The 17,525-nt window shown below is 43.2% G+C and overlaps 2 protein-coding genes and 1 long non-coding RNA gene across 4 annotated transcripts in view; 2 read left to right on the forward strand and 1 right to left on the reverse strand.

The window, feature by feature from the left end:
• LOC113428448 (major histocompatibility complex class I-related protein 1-like) overlaps positions 1-17,525 on the reverse strand; it is a 56,936-nt gene that overhangs the window by 16,077 nt on the left and 23,334 nt on the right. The window lies entirely within an intron of this gene.
• On the forward strand, positions 4,300-11,743 carry LOC113429703 (major histocompatibility complex class I-related protein 1-like). Its single transcript, XM_026692213.2, has 5 exons — positions 4,300-4,461; positions 9,667-9,912; positions 10,424-10,699; positions 11,332-11,637; positions 11,724-11,743. The coding sequence occupies exons 1-5, from the start codon at positions 4,386-4,388 to the stop codon at positions 11,741-11,743; spliced, it is 924 nt and encodes a 307-aa protein (XP_026547998.2). The 5' UTR covers positions 4,300-4,385.
• Positions 13,818-17,405, forward strand: LOC148128502 (uncharacterized). 2 transcript variants are annotated; one of them, XR_015746355.1, is made up of 2 exons: positions 13,818-14,168; positions 17,170-17,405. It is a non-coding gene; the product is annotated as an uncharacterized LOC148128502 (long non-coding RNA). The 2 variants fall into 2 exon arrangements; XR_015746356.1 differs by having other exon boundaries at positions 17,234-17,405.

Raw genomic sequence — 17,525 nt, forward strand, 5'->3', positions numbered from 1 at the left:
TCTCTCATACACACACACAAACACACAGAGGAAGGGATGAGATTCAAATTTCTTAACAGCTGGATCTTGTTAGTGGCCTAATTTGTGGGTGTGGCTTAGTGGTCATGTGACTGGCTGGGCATGGCTTGTATGTAAATATTATAAATATTTATGTAAATATTGAATTTTTTATTTAAAAAGAGCAACTTTTATCCCAAATAAGCCAAAGCAGGCAGATTGAGTTGATCACAGAATAAGAAATCAGAGTTCTATCTTTTTGCCATCGGGTACCTGAGTCTGTCACATAAAATTTGCTTGCAAGCAAACTCACAAAATTAACTCACAACACACCATGTATGTAAATATTGAATTTTTTATTTTAAAAAAGAGCAACTTTTACTCAAAATCAGGCAAAGCAGGCAGGCAGATTGAGTTGCTCACAGAATCACAGATTCATTTAGAGATCTGTGTTTCTGCCATTGGCTATCTGAATCTGCAACTGAATAATAGAACCTTCAGTCCTAAGGGAGGTTCGGCTCTGCTTAAATGCAGAGCCGAAGATCTAAAGATTAGCTAGAAAGCAAGAAATCCAATGGTTTCCTGCTTTCTAGCTGATCTAAATCTCCCAGCACAGCAGAACAGCTGATGGTTGGGGGGGGAGGAAAAATAGCAACTTAGCCAGCAAGTTTGCCAGGTAAGGAGTGAGTGGGCAGGGAGGGTTCCTGTGGGCCATGTGGGCAGCGCAGCCTTCTGTTCCTGCGCAGCCTGGATTAATTGCTTTGGGAGGTGCTCTGAGGGTGACATTTCTCTGCGGCCCACCAAAACTTTCTCGCGGCCCACCAGTTGGTGACCACTGGACTAGATGACCTGCAAGGTTCCTTCCAACTATGTTATTCTATTCTATTCTATTCTATTCTATTCTATTCTATTCTATTCTACTCTACTCTACTCTATTCTACTCTACTCTACTCTATATTCTATTCTATTCTATATTCTATTCTATATTCTATTCTATATTCTATATTCTATTCTATTCTATTCTATTCTATTCTATTCTATATTCTATTCTATTCTATTCTATTCTATTCTATTCTATTCTATTCTATTCTATTCTATTCTATTCTATTCTATTCTATTCTATTCCTATTCCTATTCCTATCCTATTGTATCCTATCCTATCCTATTCCTGTTCTATTCCTGTTCTATTCCTGTTCTATTCTATTCTATTCTATTCTATTCTATTCTATTCTATTCTATTCTATTCTATTCTGATGCAGTTAAATGTATAAATTACACACTTGAGGAAAAGTTATTAAACGGGGCTCAGCCCGAGGCACAAGGATGTCCAGTGAGTTTCTGGTGGGGAAGGAGTCATTCTGTGGGGGACGCGGCCCGGCCTAAATGTTTCTACCCACCTTCCTCTCCCTACTGTAAACTGCAAGTCCTGTGAGGCAAGTCCCTGGCTCTCACCCCTAAAAGCAAGAGGGGCGCCAGGCACAAAAGCATCGTCCCCGTGTGTGTCAGCGGCCACCGATTGCCACCAAATCTGAACACCGCCACCATCACCCCAGCCCCACCCTCTCCAGCCAGCTCATTCTAAATAGCTTAGAGTGACAGGAAGAAAGAAGGGAGGGAGGAAGAGGAGGGGGGAGAAAGAAAGATGATAGGAAGATAAAGATAGATAGATAATTGATATAAAGATAAATAGATAATAGATATAAAGATAAATAGATAAGATAAATAGATAAGAAAGTTAGATAATAAATATGATACATTATAGATATATAAACAGATATAAAGATAGATAATAGACATAACTATATATAACAGATAGATATAACGGTAGATAATAGATATAGATAATAGATATATAAAGTTAGATGATATAATAGATAATAGATATATATATAGATAATAAAGATAAATAATAGATATAAAGATAAAGATAATAGATATAGATACAATAAGAAACAGATATGATAGATAATAAATATGATAGATAAGATATAGAGATAAAGATAAATAGATAATAGTTATAACTATAGATAACAGATAGATATAACAATAGATAATAGATAGATATAAATAGAATTAGATATATAGATAATAGATAATAGATATAAATAGATAATAGATATAACTATAGATAAGTAAGATATAACAATAGATAATAGATATAAATAGATAATAGATATATAGATAAATAGATAAAGATAAATGGATAATAGATATAAAGATAAAGATAATAGATAGATATATAATGATAGATAAGAAACAGGTATGATAGATAATAAATGAGATAAGATATGAAGATAAATAGATAATAGATATAACTATAGATAACAGATAGATATAACAATAGATAATATAAATAGATAATTAGATAAAGGTAGATAATAGATATAAATAGATATAACTATAGATAAGATAGATATAACAATAAAGATAATATAGATAATAGATATAACTATAGATTGATAAGATAGATATAACAATAGATTATATATATAAATAGATAATAGATATAAAGATAAATGGATATAACAATAGATAGGTGATATGATAAAGACAGATACACAAAGATAGACGGAGAGAGGGAGGGAGAGAGAGAGCGAACCATCCGTGGGGAAAACAAGGATCCCTCGGCGAAGGAAAGACGTTGGGCTGGTGGTGAGTTTCTGAAGCGGTAAAGCCCAACTTTCGCCTTCCACTCTAGATTTAAGTAAGCCCTGGAGCGGAAAAGACGAAGCGGCTAAGAGCAGCTCTGTCTCCCATTACTAGAAAGCGCTAAGAAGGGCAGGGCAAGAGCAACGGCTGGAGTTTGCGGGGCGGGCGGAAGGCGAAAGATTGCAAACGGGCGGGGCGATGGAGACCAATCAGCAAGCGGGAGAGGAAGTAGAGATCAGCCCAGCGGCCAGGCGCGGAGGAGGAGTCGCTTGGAGAGCGGCGTTTTCTCTTGTTTTGCTCGTTTTAACCCGCACGCTCCAGTTCTTCGGCTGCACTTCGGAGCTTTGCCGATTCTCTTCCTCTTCCTCCTCCTCCCCTCCTTCCATAACCTTTGAAACAAGCCATTTTTAAATATATATGTGTGTGTGTGTGTGTGAGTGAGTGAGTGAGTTAAGTTAGTTATTCAGCTTTGTTCGGGTATTTTCCCACGTCATCATAGCTTTGTTCGGGTATTTTCCAGACGAACACAATACAGAAGCCTGATGATGGCAGATGAGATTCTGCCGAAAAGTTGCTACAACTTTAAAAGCACAACTATAATGACGTGGGAAAATACCCTAACAAAGCTGAATAACATACATGTAAGTACCCGCGAAAACTTAAGAAAACAAACAAATATATATATGGATGAATATTTTGTAGACTCAGAACCATCAACCAATGGAACAGTTTTTCGGGGGGGGGGGGGGTTGGACTAGATGACCTACAAGGTCCCTTTCAACTCTGATTACTTGTATGTAAAGTTGATGGAGTTGGCTGACCTGGCGAAATTGACCACTATGATTAAAGAAAAGAACATAAGGACTTTGGTTTCCACATGGACTTCTGAACTTCGTGCTTGAGGCGGAAAAGAATGAAACTCTGACTTTGGGTTTTACCGCCTTGTTCATCCTATTCTGGAAAAGTAAAAAGTTGTGATTTGATGTTTGTTAATGCCTTATTTTACCGTTGGAATGCTTCTTCTTTCTTCCTTTTCCCCCCTATCATTTCTCACTTTGCTTCCCCCCCCCCCCACCAACGCCTTTTCTATGTACTTTTGCATTTTGTATTTTACAATACTTTATACCTCAGTCAAAATGTTAAACTCGGATATGTTCACAGCCTTCATTTGTAAAAAATAAAATAAAATAAAGGTGGGATACAAATTAATGAACAATGTGACAAGCAGTGAGTGTTCTCCCTGTCTTAAAAACACTTGGATACATATTTTTTTACTTCTGCAGTAAAAAACAAAAACACATTGGATTAGATTGGTTTCCTGCCTAGGCAGGGGGTTTCTTTCTTTCTTTCTTTCTTTCTTTCTTTCTTTCTTTCTTTCTTTCTTTCTTTCTTTCTTTCTTTCTTTCTTTCTTTCTTTCTTTCTTCATTTTATTTTATTTATATTGCCGCCTATTCACCCACAGCTACTCGAGGTGGCTTACACAATGTGAAACCATATTTAAAACAAAAAATAAAAACAAAAAGAACCAAATAAATTAGTAAAGTACACTAGAACAAAATTGTACAAAAACAAAGTTGGACTAGAATGACCTCCAAGAGTCCCTTCCAACTGTTATTCTATTCCAGCTTTAGACTCCCCCCCCAACTGGTTTTCCCGCCAAAACAGGAGGTCAAAAGTGAAAATCTAGCGGGAAAAGATTCTTGCAGGAGCTCAACTTGGGCGCATATCGGCTGCGTGCATGCTGTTCCACTCTGCACCCCTCTGGCTCCTGGGGGTGGCTGTGGGCGTTATCCTGCTGCGGGGAAACTGCTGCAGTGAGTAACGCAGGGATCGGGGAGGGGACGAAACGCGGGCTGCAGCTGCCTCTCCGACCTTTCCCGCTTCTTTACCTGCCAGAGATGCGTTTCTGGCGCTCCGCCAATGCCCAGAAGGACTGCGCGGACCTGGTGGGGGTGAGGGGCTTCTGGGTGGGAGAAAATGTACCTCGGAGCACCGACCGACATTTGTCTTCTTGCTCTGCCGTTCAGCCTTCTCAATTAAGCGCCCTCCCCCCCACCTTTTTCAGCCGTCTATTCAGTACTCCTTCAGTCCCGGAGCTTCGATCACCCAAGACGGTCCAGTCCCGGAGCTCCCTCCGCCTTAACGTTAATTGTTGCACGTGTGGAATCTTGGCTTTCTTTGCTGCACGCGTGGAATCAGGGCTTTTATTGCTGCACGCGTGGAATCTTGGCTTTTATTGCTGCACGCGTGGAATCTTGGCTTTTATTGCTGCACGTGTGGAATCTTGGCTTTCTTTGCTGCACGTGTGGAATATTGGCTTTTATTTTTGCACGTGTAGAAACTTGGCTTTCATTACTGCACTTGTAGAGTCTTGGCTTTCCTGCCGTTGGGGAGGGTATGTGTTCTCTGGGTTTTCCCCACTTTCACTTTTTCTCTTTTCCCCCCTGCTCTGATCTTCACTGAGTTGTTCATCAGTCAGGGCAGAGTCTTCTTGCACAAACGTAGCGTGTTTGGTGTGTGTGTGTGTGTGTGAGAGAGAGAGAGAGAGAGAGAGAGATGAGAGTTAGATAGTTCTTGGACCGCTGGAACGATTAATCAGTGGAACAACTTGCCCCCAGAAATTGTGAATGCTCCAACAGTTTTTAAAGAAAAGATTGAGCAGCCGTTTGTCTGAAATGGTATAGGGTTTCCTGTCTGAGCAGGGGGTCAGACTAGAAGACCTCAAAGGCCCCTTCCAGCTCTGTCTTTTTTAAAAGCAGCTCATGAGGTCAGAACTAGTTCTAGTACTCCAGCCAGCTGATACAGAAACTCCCATTTCCAAGTGATCCCTTTAGCTTTTTTTAGGGTCATTCAAACTATCTTGGGGAATTGTCCCCTTCCAGGTTTACAAACAGGACTGTTAAAATGCCACCAATAAATTTGAGCTTGCTTGTTTTCTTGCAGATGTTTCATTACCCAAAGTAGTGTAAGGTTTTTCAAGTGCAGCTCTTTGATAGATAAGATAGATAGATAAGATAGATAGATAAGATAGATAGATAGATAGAATTTTAAACAGATATAATTCTTTTATTGGCCAAGTGTGATTGGCCACACAAGGAATTTATCTTGGTGCAAATGCTCTCAGTGTACATAAAAGAAAAGATACATTCATCAAGAGTCGAGAATCATAAGGTATGACACTTAATGATAGTCATAGCTTACAATAAGCAATCAAATCATACTAGGAAACAGTCAATATGAATAGTAAGGATACAAGCAACAAAGTTACAGTCATACAGTCACAAGTGGGAGGGGATGGGTGATGTGATGAGAAGATTAACAGTACTAGTTGTTGAGGTAATTCCCCGTTAGGAGAATGAGCGCATATAGGGAGACGTATTTGAGAGAAGTGTTTGAATAATACACACACAGTACACAGATACACCGTACGGTAAATGTAGGTTTTTACTTCAAGAAAGGTTTAAGCAAAGTCCAAAATAAGCAGTCCAAAGTCATTCACAGGTAAAATCAGTCACTTTTCAATCCAGGGATAATCCAAATATTAAAGTCCAGTGTCAAAAAACAGTTCAGTAACAGACTTACATTAAATCCAGTAATAGCAGTCAATTAGAAGAAAATGGAGGAACGGCAATATTTTCCAATATTAGGAAACAAAGATACTCAGACACACTCTCTTCTGAGACTAAGACTAAACAACCCAGGTTTCTGGCTCCATGTTATGGCTATTTGAGAAACCACACCCAATTGCATGGTCTTACATTCCCTTAAAGATATAGTACTAAAATGTTTATCCTGGTTTATATATTTTTAACCCAAATACCTGTTAGGTGACTTATATTCCTAACAGTAGTGCAGACTTAGTAAATAGTTGGACAGTGTTGAGGGAATTATTTGTTTAGCAGAGTGATGGTGTTCGGGAAAAAACTCCTTGCGTCTAGTTGTTCTGGTGTGCAGTGCTCTATAGCGTCATTTTGAGGGTAGGAGTTGAAACAGTTTATTTCTGGGATGTGAGGGGTCTGTAAATATTTTCACAGCCCTCTTTTTGACTCGTGCAGTATACAGTTCCTCGATTGAAGGCAGGTTGATAGTACTTGTTTTTTCTGCAGTCCTAATGACTCTCTGAAGTCTGTGTCTGTCTTGTTGGGTTGCAGAACCAAACCAGATAGTTATAGAGGTCCAGATGACAGAATCAATCATTCCTCTGTAGAACTGGATCAGCAGCTCCTTGGGCAGTTTGAGCTTTCTGAGTTGGCGCAGGAAGAACATTCTTTGTTATGCTTTTTTGATGATGTTTTTGATGTTAGGTGTCCATTTTAGGTCTTGTGACATGATAAGTCCAATGAAACTCTGAACACACCACTGATAATCAGTTTTATTTCTCTGATCAGAAAATAAAAACTGGGCGACCTTTTAGTCTCCCACCTTAAAAAGCAAGGCAGAGAGAAAGAGAAGCAGGCGCATGTGCAAAAACTTTTTCTTGAACTTGTATAGCTTACACCAGGAGTCACCAACCTTTTGGACCCAAGGGACCACCAAACTCATAATTTTAAATCCCATGGACCAGAAACCCTGGGAAAATCCCCCAAAAAAGTCTTCAGGAAAATTCCCCAATCTGTTTTCTTACCAATCGATCGTTCTTTATTTGGGACCACAGGATACCGTCTCCAGCTCTGCTCGCAGGGAGAGAGAGAGACCTTTGGCATCATGCAAGGAAAGCACCATAAGCAGCAGAAGTCTTTCGTTCTCTCCCCCACGCTTTGCCAGAAATGAGTCTTTGTGAGACTTGTCATGCCGGCGCAGCCTCTTGGAGCAGGATGTCTTGCAGGGTCCCTCATTTCTGGCGGAGTTTGGGGGAGAGAAAGAAAGACTTTTGCTGCTTTCCTTGTGTGCAGCCAAAAGCAGCAGAAGAAAGAAGCAAAAAGAAGCAGCCCAGTGGCCTAGCCAGGCATGTGGGGTGAGTGGGGCAAGTTCCCCACCTCTGCCCTTTCCCTCCTCCCCTCACTATCTCATGTTGTTCACAATGCAAGCGATGCAAGCCTTGTGTTCCCACAGGCCATGTGGGCGGCGCAGCCTTGTGTTCCTGCGCAGCCTGGATTAATTGGCTTGGGGGTGACATTTCTCTGTGGACTACCAGTGATCCCCAGCCCACTGGTTGGTAACCACTGGCTTACACAGCTTGCAAAGACCCGTCATTGCTATGGAAACATTATTTCATATCATGCAAAGCTCATGAAATTTTCTCAGTGCTTTTGCAAACAAACTTTACTTAGAAAGAAATACATTTTAGCCCAAAGCTTCGTTTCTCACATTCTAAGTTGCTGGGAAGAACACATTCTAAGTTAGTTGCAGCAAGCAGATTGATGCATTTTTGCGTTTCTCAAGCAGTTACATTGCTAGGCTAAGGTTGGCAGTTCACTTAGAAGTTTTTATCTCTGCAGTTGGTTCAGCTGCTAGCTCAGCACAAGTTACAATGGAGATCAGCCCAGCCTAGCAAGGGAATCAAAGATTGAGCCAGGCACACACTGTATATGCTCTAATCCTTTCAGTAGGTAACATCATCAGTGCAAGCAGTAGCACTGATGATGTTACCTACTTTGGGTAGTAAAACTGAGTAGTGAAACATCTGCAAGAAAACAAGCAAGTTCAGGTATCACCAAGGATCTCTCATTTCAACCCTGAGCTACAAATATTCTCTGTCAACCTGCAAAACAACTTCAACTGAAATGATGTTTCATTTCTTGGTTGCCATTCAAGGGGGAGGGGACACTTAGGAATGTGGTGCCTCAGTTGGCTAGTGTTCTGACCTAGGCGTCCCAAAAGCACGAAGCCGACTCCTCATCCTGATAAAAGCCCATTTTATTTAGGTTAAAGGGAATTCCTCTCCAGCAAAGTCCCGGCCAACAGTCTTTCAAGAGATTTCACAACTACAGACCTTTATCAGGCTTGGAGAGCTGCCAGGCCGATATCTTCCAAACACCACTCTGTAGAAGACAATACTTGGCAAGAAGTCAGGAACAGATCTTCACCCTAATGAATTGAACTCATTGTCTCCTGCAAACACCTTTCACTCCTCTTTATTCCCTATGGGAGAGGCCATTCACCATCCACCTGTGGCTTTACTCCTGAGTCAACTCTTGTTCCTTAGCTTTTCCCTTCTCCTGGCAGCTCTGCACATGAGTACACTGGGAACAGGCTCCAGCTGTTCTTCTGCCTCACTGATGTCTGACTCCAAAAGAAGCTGATAACTGCCAGACGGCCTGGCCCCATCTCTGCCTCCGATGCAGAGCACTCATCAGAGCCTACCCCATACTCCAAGACTGGCCCATGTTCCTCCCCAACCTCCTCACTGTCCAAATATGCTGCCAGCTCGGTTGGCCGGTAGTGAGCCACAACAGCTAGTCACAACCTAGTGTGTGAACCAAGATCATGTCATTGGATACCTGTCAGAGCCAAGTGGGAACCTGTGACTGAACTGATTGGCCCATGTGACCTAGGAGACCTGGAGGGTGAGGAGGGAAATCCTATTCTTTTAACTATTCCCATGTGGGAATAATTTAGAGCTAGTTTCATCTTTCTAAGTGCCGATATGATGTACTCAATAAAGGGATACTTGAACCTGAGCCACTTTGGTACACAAATTACTTCTCTCTGGAAACAAATACTGTGGGGGTAAGACACCCCTAACATCCCTTGGGGTGTGTGTTCTATTAAGATATAACCTGTTGTGCCTTAAAATGGCTTCTACTGTACAGCACTGTGGAGTTGCCATAGTAACAGCTTCACGGTACTTCACAAGGGGGCTCTCTCTGGTAAGGGGGAAAATCCAACATTAGAAATTACATTTGTATCAGGGCTTTTCCTATCTAATACAGGATTAGGATAAATAAATACCAAGGCAATGCCGTGTTATCGGCTTTGGTACCATAAATCAAAAGAGGGTTACTGATGATAGTGAGGTTCAGAGATGGTCCCGAGTTGTAGATCTCCTAATTCTGACCCTTTACCACAACCCTTTCCAGGCTCTTCCAAACATTCCCTGTCTTATTCCTACCTTCAAGTGTCAGGGCCCAGCCAGGAGCTCCCTCAGTTTCTCTCCATGGTCCACTTGGATGACCAGCCCATCGCTCGCTATGACAACCACACCAGGATGTTCGAGCCTCTGGTGCCCTGGATGGAGATGGCGAAGATGAAAAGCTATCTGGACCCTGACTGGGTATTCAGGGCTGACCTGAAAAGTCCACAAAATGGCCACCCCCAAAATGAAGGTGAGCAGGCAGATTCTTCCCTTCAGCCATGAATTCACTCTCAATTACTCACCTTCCACATCCTGTTGTTTCAACTATCAAGCAAAGAAACAACTTGCCACAGATTGTGGAATGGAAGCAGAATGACACCTACCCACCCACCCACCCCAAAAAACACACACACACACACTCCACAAAGACAGGACAAAGCAGCTATGAAACCACCCACACATGCATTGCAGGAATCATATCCAAGTGCCAGGAATTCTTTTGTCTTTTTTGGTCTCCAAGGATGCAGAGATAGCGATGTCATATTTTTCTTGGGGGAGGGGAGATAGATAAAGGGAAAAACCCATTCACACACCCACACACACACACTTTCTATTTGTGAAATAGTTTTGTAGCTGTTGACAGTCAAATTTGTGCCTTCTTCATCTAAAAAGAGATTGAAACTCCTGATGAGGGGGTGAGAAGGGAATGCGTGGGGGGAGGAATCTCCACCCTTTCCAACCTCACTGAGTTTCTACTTCAGGACTTCACACCTGGCAGGCGATTTTGGGCTGTGAACTCAGGGAAGATGGGAGCAAAGGAGGATATTTCCACTATGGCTACGATGGGATGGACTTCATCAGCTTCGACAGTGAGACCTTCAGATGGGTGACAGCTCAGCCCCAGGCCCAGAAGGTCAAGGAGGAGTGGGAGGATCATCCAGGATGGTTCCAGGAAAATAAACTCTTCCTGGAGGAGACTTGCCCTGTGTTGCTGACGAAATACCTGTCCTTTGGGAAGGAAGCTCTAGAGAGGACAGGTGAGTCCATTGGAGAAGAAACCTTGTGTCAGGGTTCCGACGGATGCCCTAATTAATTCATGAGCCTCGAGCCAAGTTTCCAAAGAAATCCAATTATTTATTAGGAGCAACATGTCAGCACGTTTCCCAAGTGCAGTCATCTCTGCCCAATATAATGTACTGTTCACCTATTAACCTGTTTCCCCGCTCCTCTCAGGGTGTGTCATAAATCATATTCTCCAACAAAGCACTTTCGGGGGGCTGTGGAAAACACACCTCTCCAGCTGGGCTTGATAACTTGAGACACAATCTGGAGAAAGGTATGCATGGATCTGGTCATAGCAATGAACTGCTCCATCAGATCTCTTCCCCGCTCCTCCTTATGGCCACTCAAGAGCAAGCCAGGAATGCTTTATGAGTTGAACCCTTGGGGATCTCTCTAGGCTGGACATTTGAGGATGCAGGTGGGAAGGGAGGCCCTATTTTGGAAAAAAGCCAACCTTGTGTTGCCCCTGGCTTCCCAGGGGGCTCTAGCATGTCTAAATTTTGAAGCCTACTAGATGTTCAGGAGAGAAGCAGAGAGAGTGTGAGACAGGCCGAGTCACAGGAGGACATTCCTGCTCTGAACTCATTTTGTTTCTTGGTTTTTTCAGAGCCCCCAGTGGGGAAGGTGAATTCAAAGGTGGTGGATGACAGCCTGGAGGTCCTCACCTGCCAGGCCTTTGGCTTCTACCCCAAGGAGATCCAGACCACCTGGACCAGGGATGGAGAGGCCTGTGTCTACGAGACCCTCCGTAGGAATGTGGCCCCCAACTCAGATGGGACCTATTATGTCTGGCTCAGCATTGAGATTGACCCCAAGGAGAAGAACCATTACTGGTGCCATGTGATGCATGACGACTTGCAGGAGCCCCTGCTCTTGTCCTGGAAGAAGTCAGGTGAGAAACTGCAACATCCGGGTAGGTAGAAAGGAATTAGCACCCATGTTGGAAAGAATGAGGGGAAAAAAGGTCTCTGCTAAACCATCTCAAATCTTGAGATGCAGAGTATGAAACATCCCCATAGAGCCTTCTGCTGAGATGATGCTAATGGTAGAGCCCCCACATCAGGGGTGGTATTCAGCAGGTTCTGACCAGTTCTGGAGAATCAGTAACGGAAATTTTGAGTAGTGCAAAGAACCGGCAAACACCACCTCTGACTGGTCCCATCCCCATCTATTCTCCGCCTCCCGAGTCCCAGCTGATCGGCTGGGTCTTCTTTGCTTGCCTTGCACAGGAGAACGGAGCTGGAAAGCAGGTTTTGCAATAACTTTCCCCCAGGAATATAGAGAGGGAATGGTGATTTTGCAGTATATCCTTCCCCTGGAGTGGGGTGGGAATGGAGATTTTACAGTATCCTTCCCCTGTCATGCCCACCAAGCCACGCCCACAGAACCAGTAGTAAAACTTTTTGGAATCCCACCACTGCCCCACATCCCAACCTTCCAGTAAGAGCCATATGGCTCTTGGCTTCCATGTGGCTAATGGCTTCCAGAAAGAAACATTATTAATACGAGTTGTAAGGGAAGCAAAAAGGGTGCAGCAGAAGCCAAAAAAGCCAATGCTTTTTAAAATTGCATTAACAGAGGGACTCAATCAAGATCATGTAGAATAGAATAGAATTCTTTATTGGCCAAGTGTGATTGGACACACAAGGAATTTGTCTTCGGTGCATAAGCTCTCAGTGTACATAAAAGGTATAAGTGATAAATCATGATCATAGGCATCATAAATACATTCCTCATGAATCATAAGATGCAACACTTAGTGATAGTCATAGGACACTAAATAAGCAATCATACTAGGAGACTAAATAAAAAAATATAAATTGTAAAAACAAAGGCAACAAGGTTATACTCATAAGTAGAAAAGGAGATAGGTAATAGGAAGGATGAGAATAATAATAATAATAATAATAATACGGTCTTAATAAATAGTTTTTTTAGTAAAACACTTTGTAAAACACCTTGACAGTGTTGTGGGAATTACCGGTAGTTGTTTAGCAGAGTGATGGTATGCGGGGAGAAACTGTCCTTGTGTCTAGTTGTTCTGGTGTGCAGTGCTCTGTAGCATCGGTTTGAGGGTAGAAGTTGAAACAATTTATGTCCAGGATGTGAGGGGCCTGTGGATATTTTCACAGCCCTCTTTTTGACTCGTGCAGTATACAAGTCCTCAATGGAAGGCAGGTTGGTAGCAATGTGAGGTACTAATTCTACTCTATAAAGCCTTAGTAAGGCGACACCAAGAGTACTGCATCCAGTTTTTGTCACCACACTATAAAAAATATGTAGAGACTCTAGAAAGAGAGCAGAGAAGAGCAACCAGGATGATTAGAGGACTGGAGGCTAAAACATATGAACTGGGCATGGCTAGTCTAGTGAAGAGAAGGACCAGGGGAGACATGATAGCAGTCTTCCAATATTTGAGAGGCTGTCATAGAGAGGAAGGGGTCAAGCTATTTTCTGAAGTGCCTGAAGGCCAGATAAGGAATAATGGATGGAAACTGAACAAGAGAGATTTAACCTGGAAATAAGGAGAAACTTTCTGACAGTAAGAACAATCAACCAATAGAACAGCTTTCCCTTGGAAGTTGTGGGAACTTCATCGTAAAGTAGACTAGACTAAGAATAGAATAGAATAGAATAGAATAGAATAGAATAGAATAGAATAGAATAGAATAGAATAGAATAGAATTCTTTATTGGCCAAGTGTGATTGGACACCCAAGGAATTTGTCTTGGTGCAAATGCTCTCAGTATACATAAAAGAAAAGATACATTCATTAAGAGTCAGGAATCATTAGGTACAAGACTTCATGACAGTCATAGGGTACAATAAGGAGTCAAATCATACTGGGAAACAGTCAATATAAATCGTAAGGATACAAGCAACAAAGTTACAGTCATACAGTCACAAGTGGGAGGGGAGGGATGAGAAGATTAATAGTAATAGTAGTGCAGACTTTATAAATAGTTGGACAGTGTTGAGAGAATTATTTGTTTAGCAGAGTGATGGCCTTTGGGAAAAACTGTTCTTGTATCTAGTTATTCTGGTGTGCAGTGCTCTATAGCGTCGTTTTGAGGGAAGGAGTCTCCACCCTTTCCCCCCTTCCCTCACTACCTCATTTTGTTCGCAATACAAGCGACACAAGCCTTGTGTTCCCACGGGCCATGTGGGCATCACAGCCTTGTGTTCCCGCGCAGCCTGGATTAATTGCTTTGGGGGTAACATTTCTCTGCGGACCACCAAAGTTTTCTCATGGACCACCAGTGATCCCTGGCCCACCAGTTGGCGACCACTGGAGTATAAGACCTCCAAGGTCCCTTCCAACTCTTACTATTCTGTGCTCTAATCAGAAATGTGTTTCTCCTCCTTTAGCCAGAGAGAGATTTGGTCTGCTGGCGATCATCCCTCTTGTCCTGTTGCTGGCTTTGATGATGTTCCTTTGGAAACGTAAGTGAACTGGAAATACCCTGGTGCTGATGGGTGCCAGGACCCTCCCTCCAAAAAACCCCCTTCCCATAAATACCCAAAAGTTCTTTTTTTCCCAACAGACAACTGGACTTTCTATTGTTGTTGTTTTCTTTTGTAGGAAGTTAAAACCCACCCCCCTCCTAGAAAAATGAAAAATTTTAGGATATACTAAAAGGGCAGAATATTTCCCCTAAAAGAGAGGTAGAAACTCAGAGAGGCAGAAACTCAGCCCCACTCCCACCTTTGTTAATGGGCCATTAAGGCCTGGGCCAGTCTACTGTACATAACAAAGACCTACCTCCTTCAGGCAGAGCCACTCAATTGCCCTTCACTGCACCACCCAGCAAACTATTGCTGATTCAACCAAACTTAGCACATAGACAACCTACAAAGCTAGTGGTGACCTCTGACAGCAACCAATTAAGATACATTTCTTTCCCCAGGAACAGAAAGCAAGTTCAAAGCCCAACAGAGGGTATAAATATATCTCACTCTCCACTCCATGTAGTCAGCTGCCCAGAATCACACATGCTTGGTGGTTCTGCTTCACCAATGAACCATCTTTCCAATCAGCCTCCATGTTTCTAGTATCTTTCTTCCCACTTGGAACTGAACCCAGAAGGACATTTCTTCCAAAGGGACTTCCTTGGTTTTTTTGGTTTTTTTCCCCACTTTGGAAATGTTTCGTGTCTAACCCAAGAACCTCCTTCTTTAGTTCGAAGTTCAGTTCAGTTGTTCAGTTTCTAAGGTTTTTGGCCAAGAAGCAAAACATTTTTGAAGAGAAAAAAAAAACCAAAGAAAATCCAGCTGCCTTTTGGGGGGAGGGGAGGGGAAGCACATTTGGGACAGCCTGGATGATTGATAATCTCTATAAACATCCTGCCATAAAGAGGCAGAAGGGAAGGGCAACCCAAGTAACCATTTCGTTCTACAAATCTCTCTGTCCATACCTGCCTTCTTGGAATTTAGCTCAAGGACCGCCTATCCGCCCACCTGTTAAGCCAGGCAGGAAGCAAAATCTTGCCAAAGCCTGAGGAGAAGTACAAACTTCTCCAACTGCCACTTTTAACAGCTTGATTCATTAAGGCAGATCCTTTTGTAGTTTCTTTCACTGAACTTTTAACCCATTCTGGGCACCTCTCCTCTCTTTTGCAATTGTTTCGTAAGAAGCTTCTCTTCCTCTGGTCTGCCAAGCTCATCCACACATTTATTTGCACAACCTTAACAAGGGAATTATTGTTCAGAAAGTTAAAAAGAAAAAACCCAGGAAGTTTTCCTCCCTATGAGACACCCCCCCCAAATTATCCGAACCAGGGGTGTCAAACTTGATTTCATTGAGGGACACATCTGTCAGTGTTCCAGAAAACCTCAAATCCAACCAATAACTCCAGACAAAAGGTTCCTTTTATTAGAGTAGTAAACTGGCACATCTGGGAAATCCTGAATCTGAAAGTTCCGACTTTCCCTTCAATAAGTAAAATATTACAAATGCACCCCCTGCACCTCTCAGGGCATCACATGCCCCAATCACCATCCGTCCCAGCTTGAGACGTCCTCTCAGCCAAGTGCAGAAATAACATGACCTTGATTTTAAAAAAGAATGCTATTATGTCTAACCACATTCCCTCCAAGAAACTCCCCCCTCCCATTTTCCCAGGCTCAAGAATGTGGCAGCATGGAAGCGTCTGGTGCTAATATGGCTTCCAAAGCTGACAGCATCAGGGTTGTGTTTGACTTGAGGGGGCATGGCCAGCTCGACATCACTTGAGTCAGGGCGCAGGTGCTCTGCCAGCGAAAATGGCCTCCCTAGCTCCATTTTCAGCTGCAACGGGCTCCTGCAACCCTCTGCCAGCAAAAACGGAGATCAGGAGAGCCACCTGCAACCCTCCCGAGCTTTGTTTTCACTGGCAGAAGCACCACCGACCCAGTGGTGGAATTCAAAAAAAATTACTACCAGTTCTGTGGGCGTGTCTTGCTGGGCGTGGCAGGGAAAGGATATACTGTAAAATCCCCATTCCCTCCCCAACCCGTTCTCCTGTGCAGGGGAACCAAAGAAGACCCAGCCAATCAGCTGGAACTTGGGAGGCAGAGAATAGATGGGGCAGGGCCAGTCAGAGGTGGGATTTGCCGGTTCTCCGAACTACTCAAAATTTCCACTACTGGTTCCCCAGAACTAATCAGAACCTGCTGAATACCACATCTGCGGCGGCTGGTTCTTCATTATTTCCAGGGTGGCTCTGCAGGCCAGATTTAAGAACCCCATGGGCTGGATCCAGCTCCCAGGCCTTGAGTTTGACACCCTTGATCTAAAGTGATCGCCAACCAGTGGACCGGGCTGAGAAAATTTTGGTGGTCCGCAGAGAAATGTCGCCCCAAAGCACCTCCCTCAAAGCAATTAATCCAGGCTGCGTGGGAACACAAGGCTGCGTACCCACATGGCCTACCAACCTGCTGGCCGCACTCTTTGGCCGAGTGCAAATTTTACCTTCAGTAGAGCCATGCAAACTAGAACTGGAAGGTAAGAACAATAGCGGGGGAGGGAAATTCACCCTAGGGTGGCTTGCTGACGTTGGTGGGAAAGTCGGTCCCATATTCCAGAGCTGCAGTAGTCACAAGACTGGCCCTTTGGTCATCCCAGAGCAGCTGCTCCTCCCCCTGGATGCACCGGCCTGCCATGGGCTGGAGGAGCTGCTCCAGGATGACCAAAGGGCCAGTCCTGTGACTACTGCAGCTCTGGAATATGGGACCAACTTTTCCACCAAGGTCAGCAAGCCACCGTCAGTCAAAATTCATATTAGTGGTCCGCAGGATTTAAAATTATGGGTTTGATGATCCCTGAGGTCCAAAAGGTTGGCGACCCCTGATCTAAACCATCCTTCCCTTTTATATTTCCTCCAACTTTGAAAAGGACAGTTTTTACAACAAAGGATAATGTGCTTTTCATTTCACAATCTCTCCCTCCTTCCCCCAAAACTGTCAGCTAATCAGATCCACATCACAGTGGCCCAGAGGGTATAAAAATCCTGATTTCTCCTTCATTCAAGGTTTTTCTTCACGCAGAGTGGATGAAACAGCCCTGGAATAAAGAGATGGCAATTTCTCGCGGGTTCCCACTTTTTGATAACAAAGCCAATGTGCATAACTATTTTTGTACTTTTTATAGTTTTATACTTTGTACACTTTTTATAATAAAAATTGTTATGTCAAAACTTGTAAGGTCATGCTAAAAGCTCGCGTTTTCTAGTAATGTTTGAAATCAAGAAATGGAGGCAAGGATGATCTTCTTACGCTGCCTTAGAACTGTCCACCGGTCCAAGAAGTGGTAGGTGACAGGGT

This window comes from Notechis scutatus, unplaced genomic scaffold (genome assembly GCF_049901735.1).
Source record: "Notechis scutatus isolate UNSWTSFEM ecotype Mainland unplaced genomic scaffold, rNotScu1.2 NSCUSCF38, whole genome shotgun sequence".
Classification (NCBI taxonomy): domain Eukaryota; kingdom Metazoa; phylum Chordata; class Lepidosauria; order Squamata; family Elapidae; genus Notechis; species Notechis scutatus.

Coding starts and splice junctions, on each gene's coding strand:
- LOC113429703 (XM_026692213.2), top strand. CDS start 4,386: ATGCTGTTCCACTCTGCACCCCTCTGGCTCCTGGGGGTGGCTGTGGGC. Junction 4,462..9,666: donor GCTGCGGGGAAACTGCTGCA/GTGAGTAACGCA, acceptor AACCCTTTCCAG/GCTCTTCCAAACATTCCCTG. Junction 11,638..11,723: donor TGAGAAACTGCAACATCCGG/GTAGGTAGAAAG, acceptor CTTGAGATGCAG/AGTATGAAACATCCCCATAG.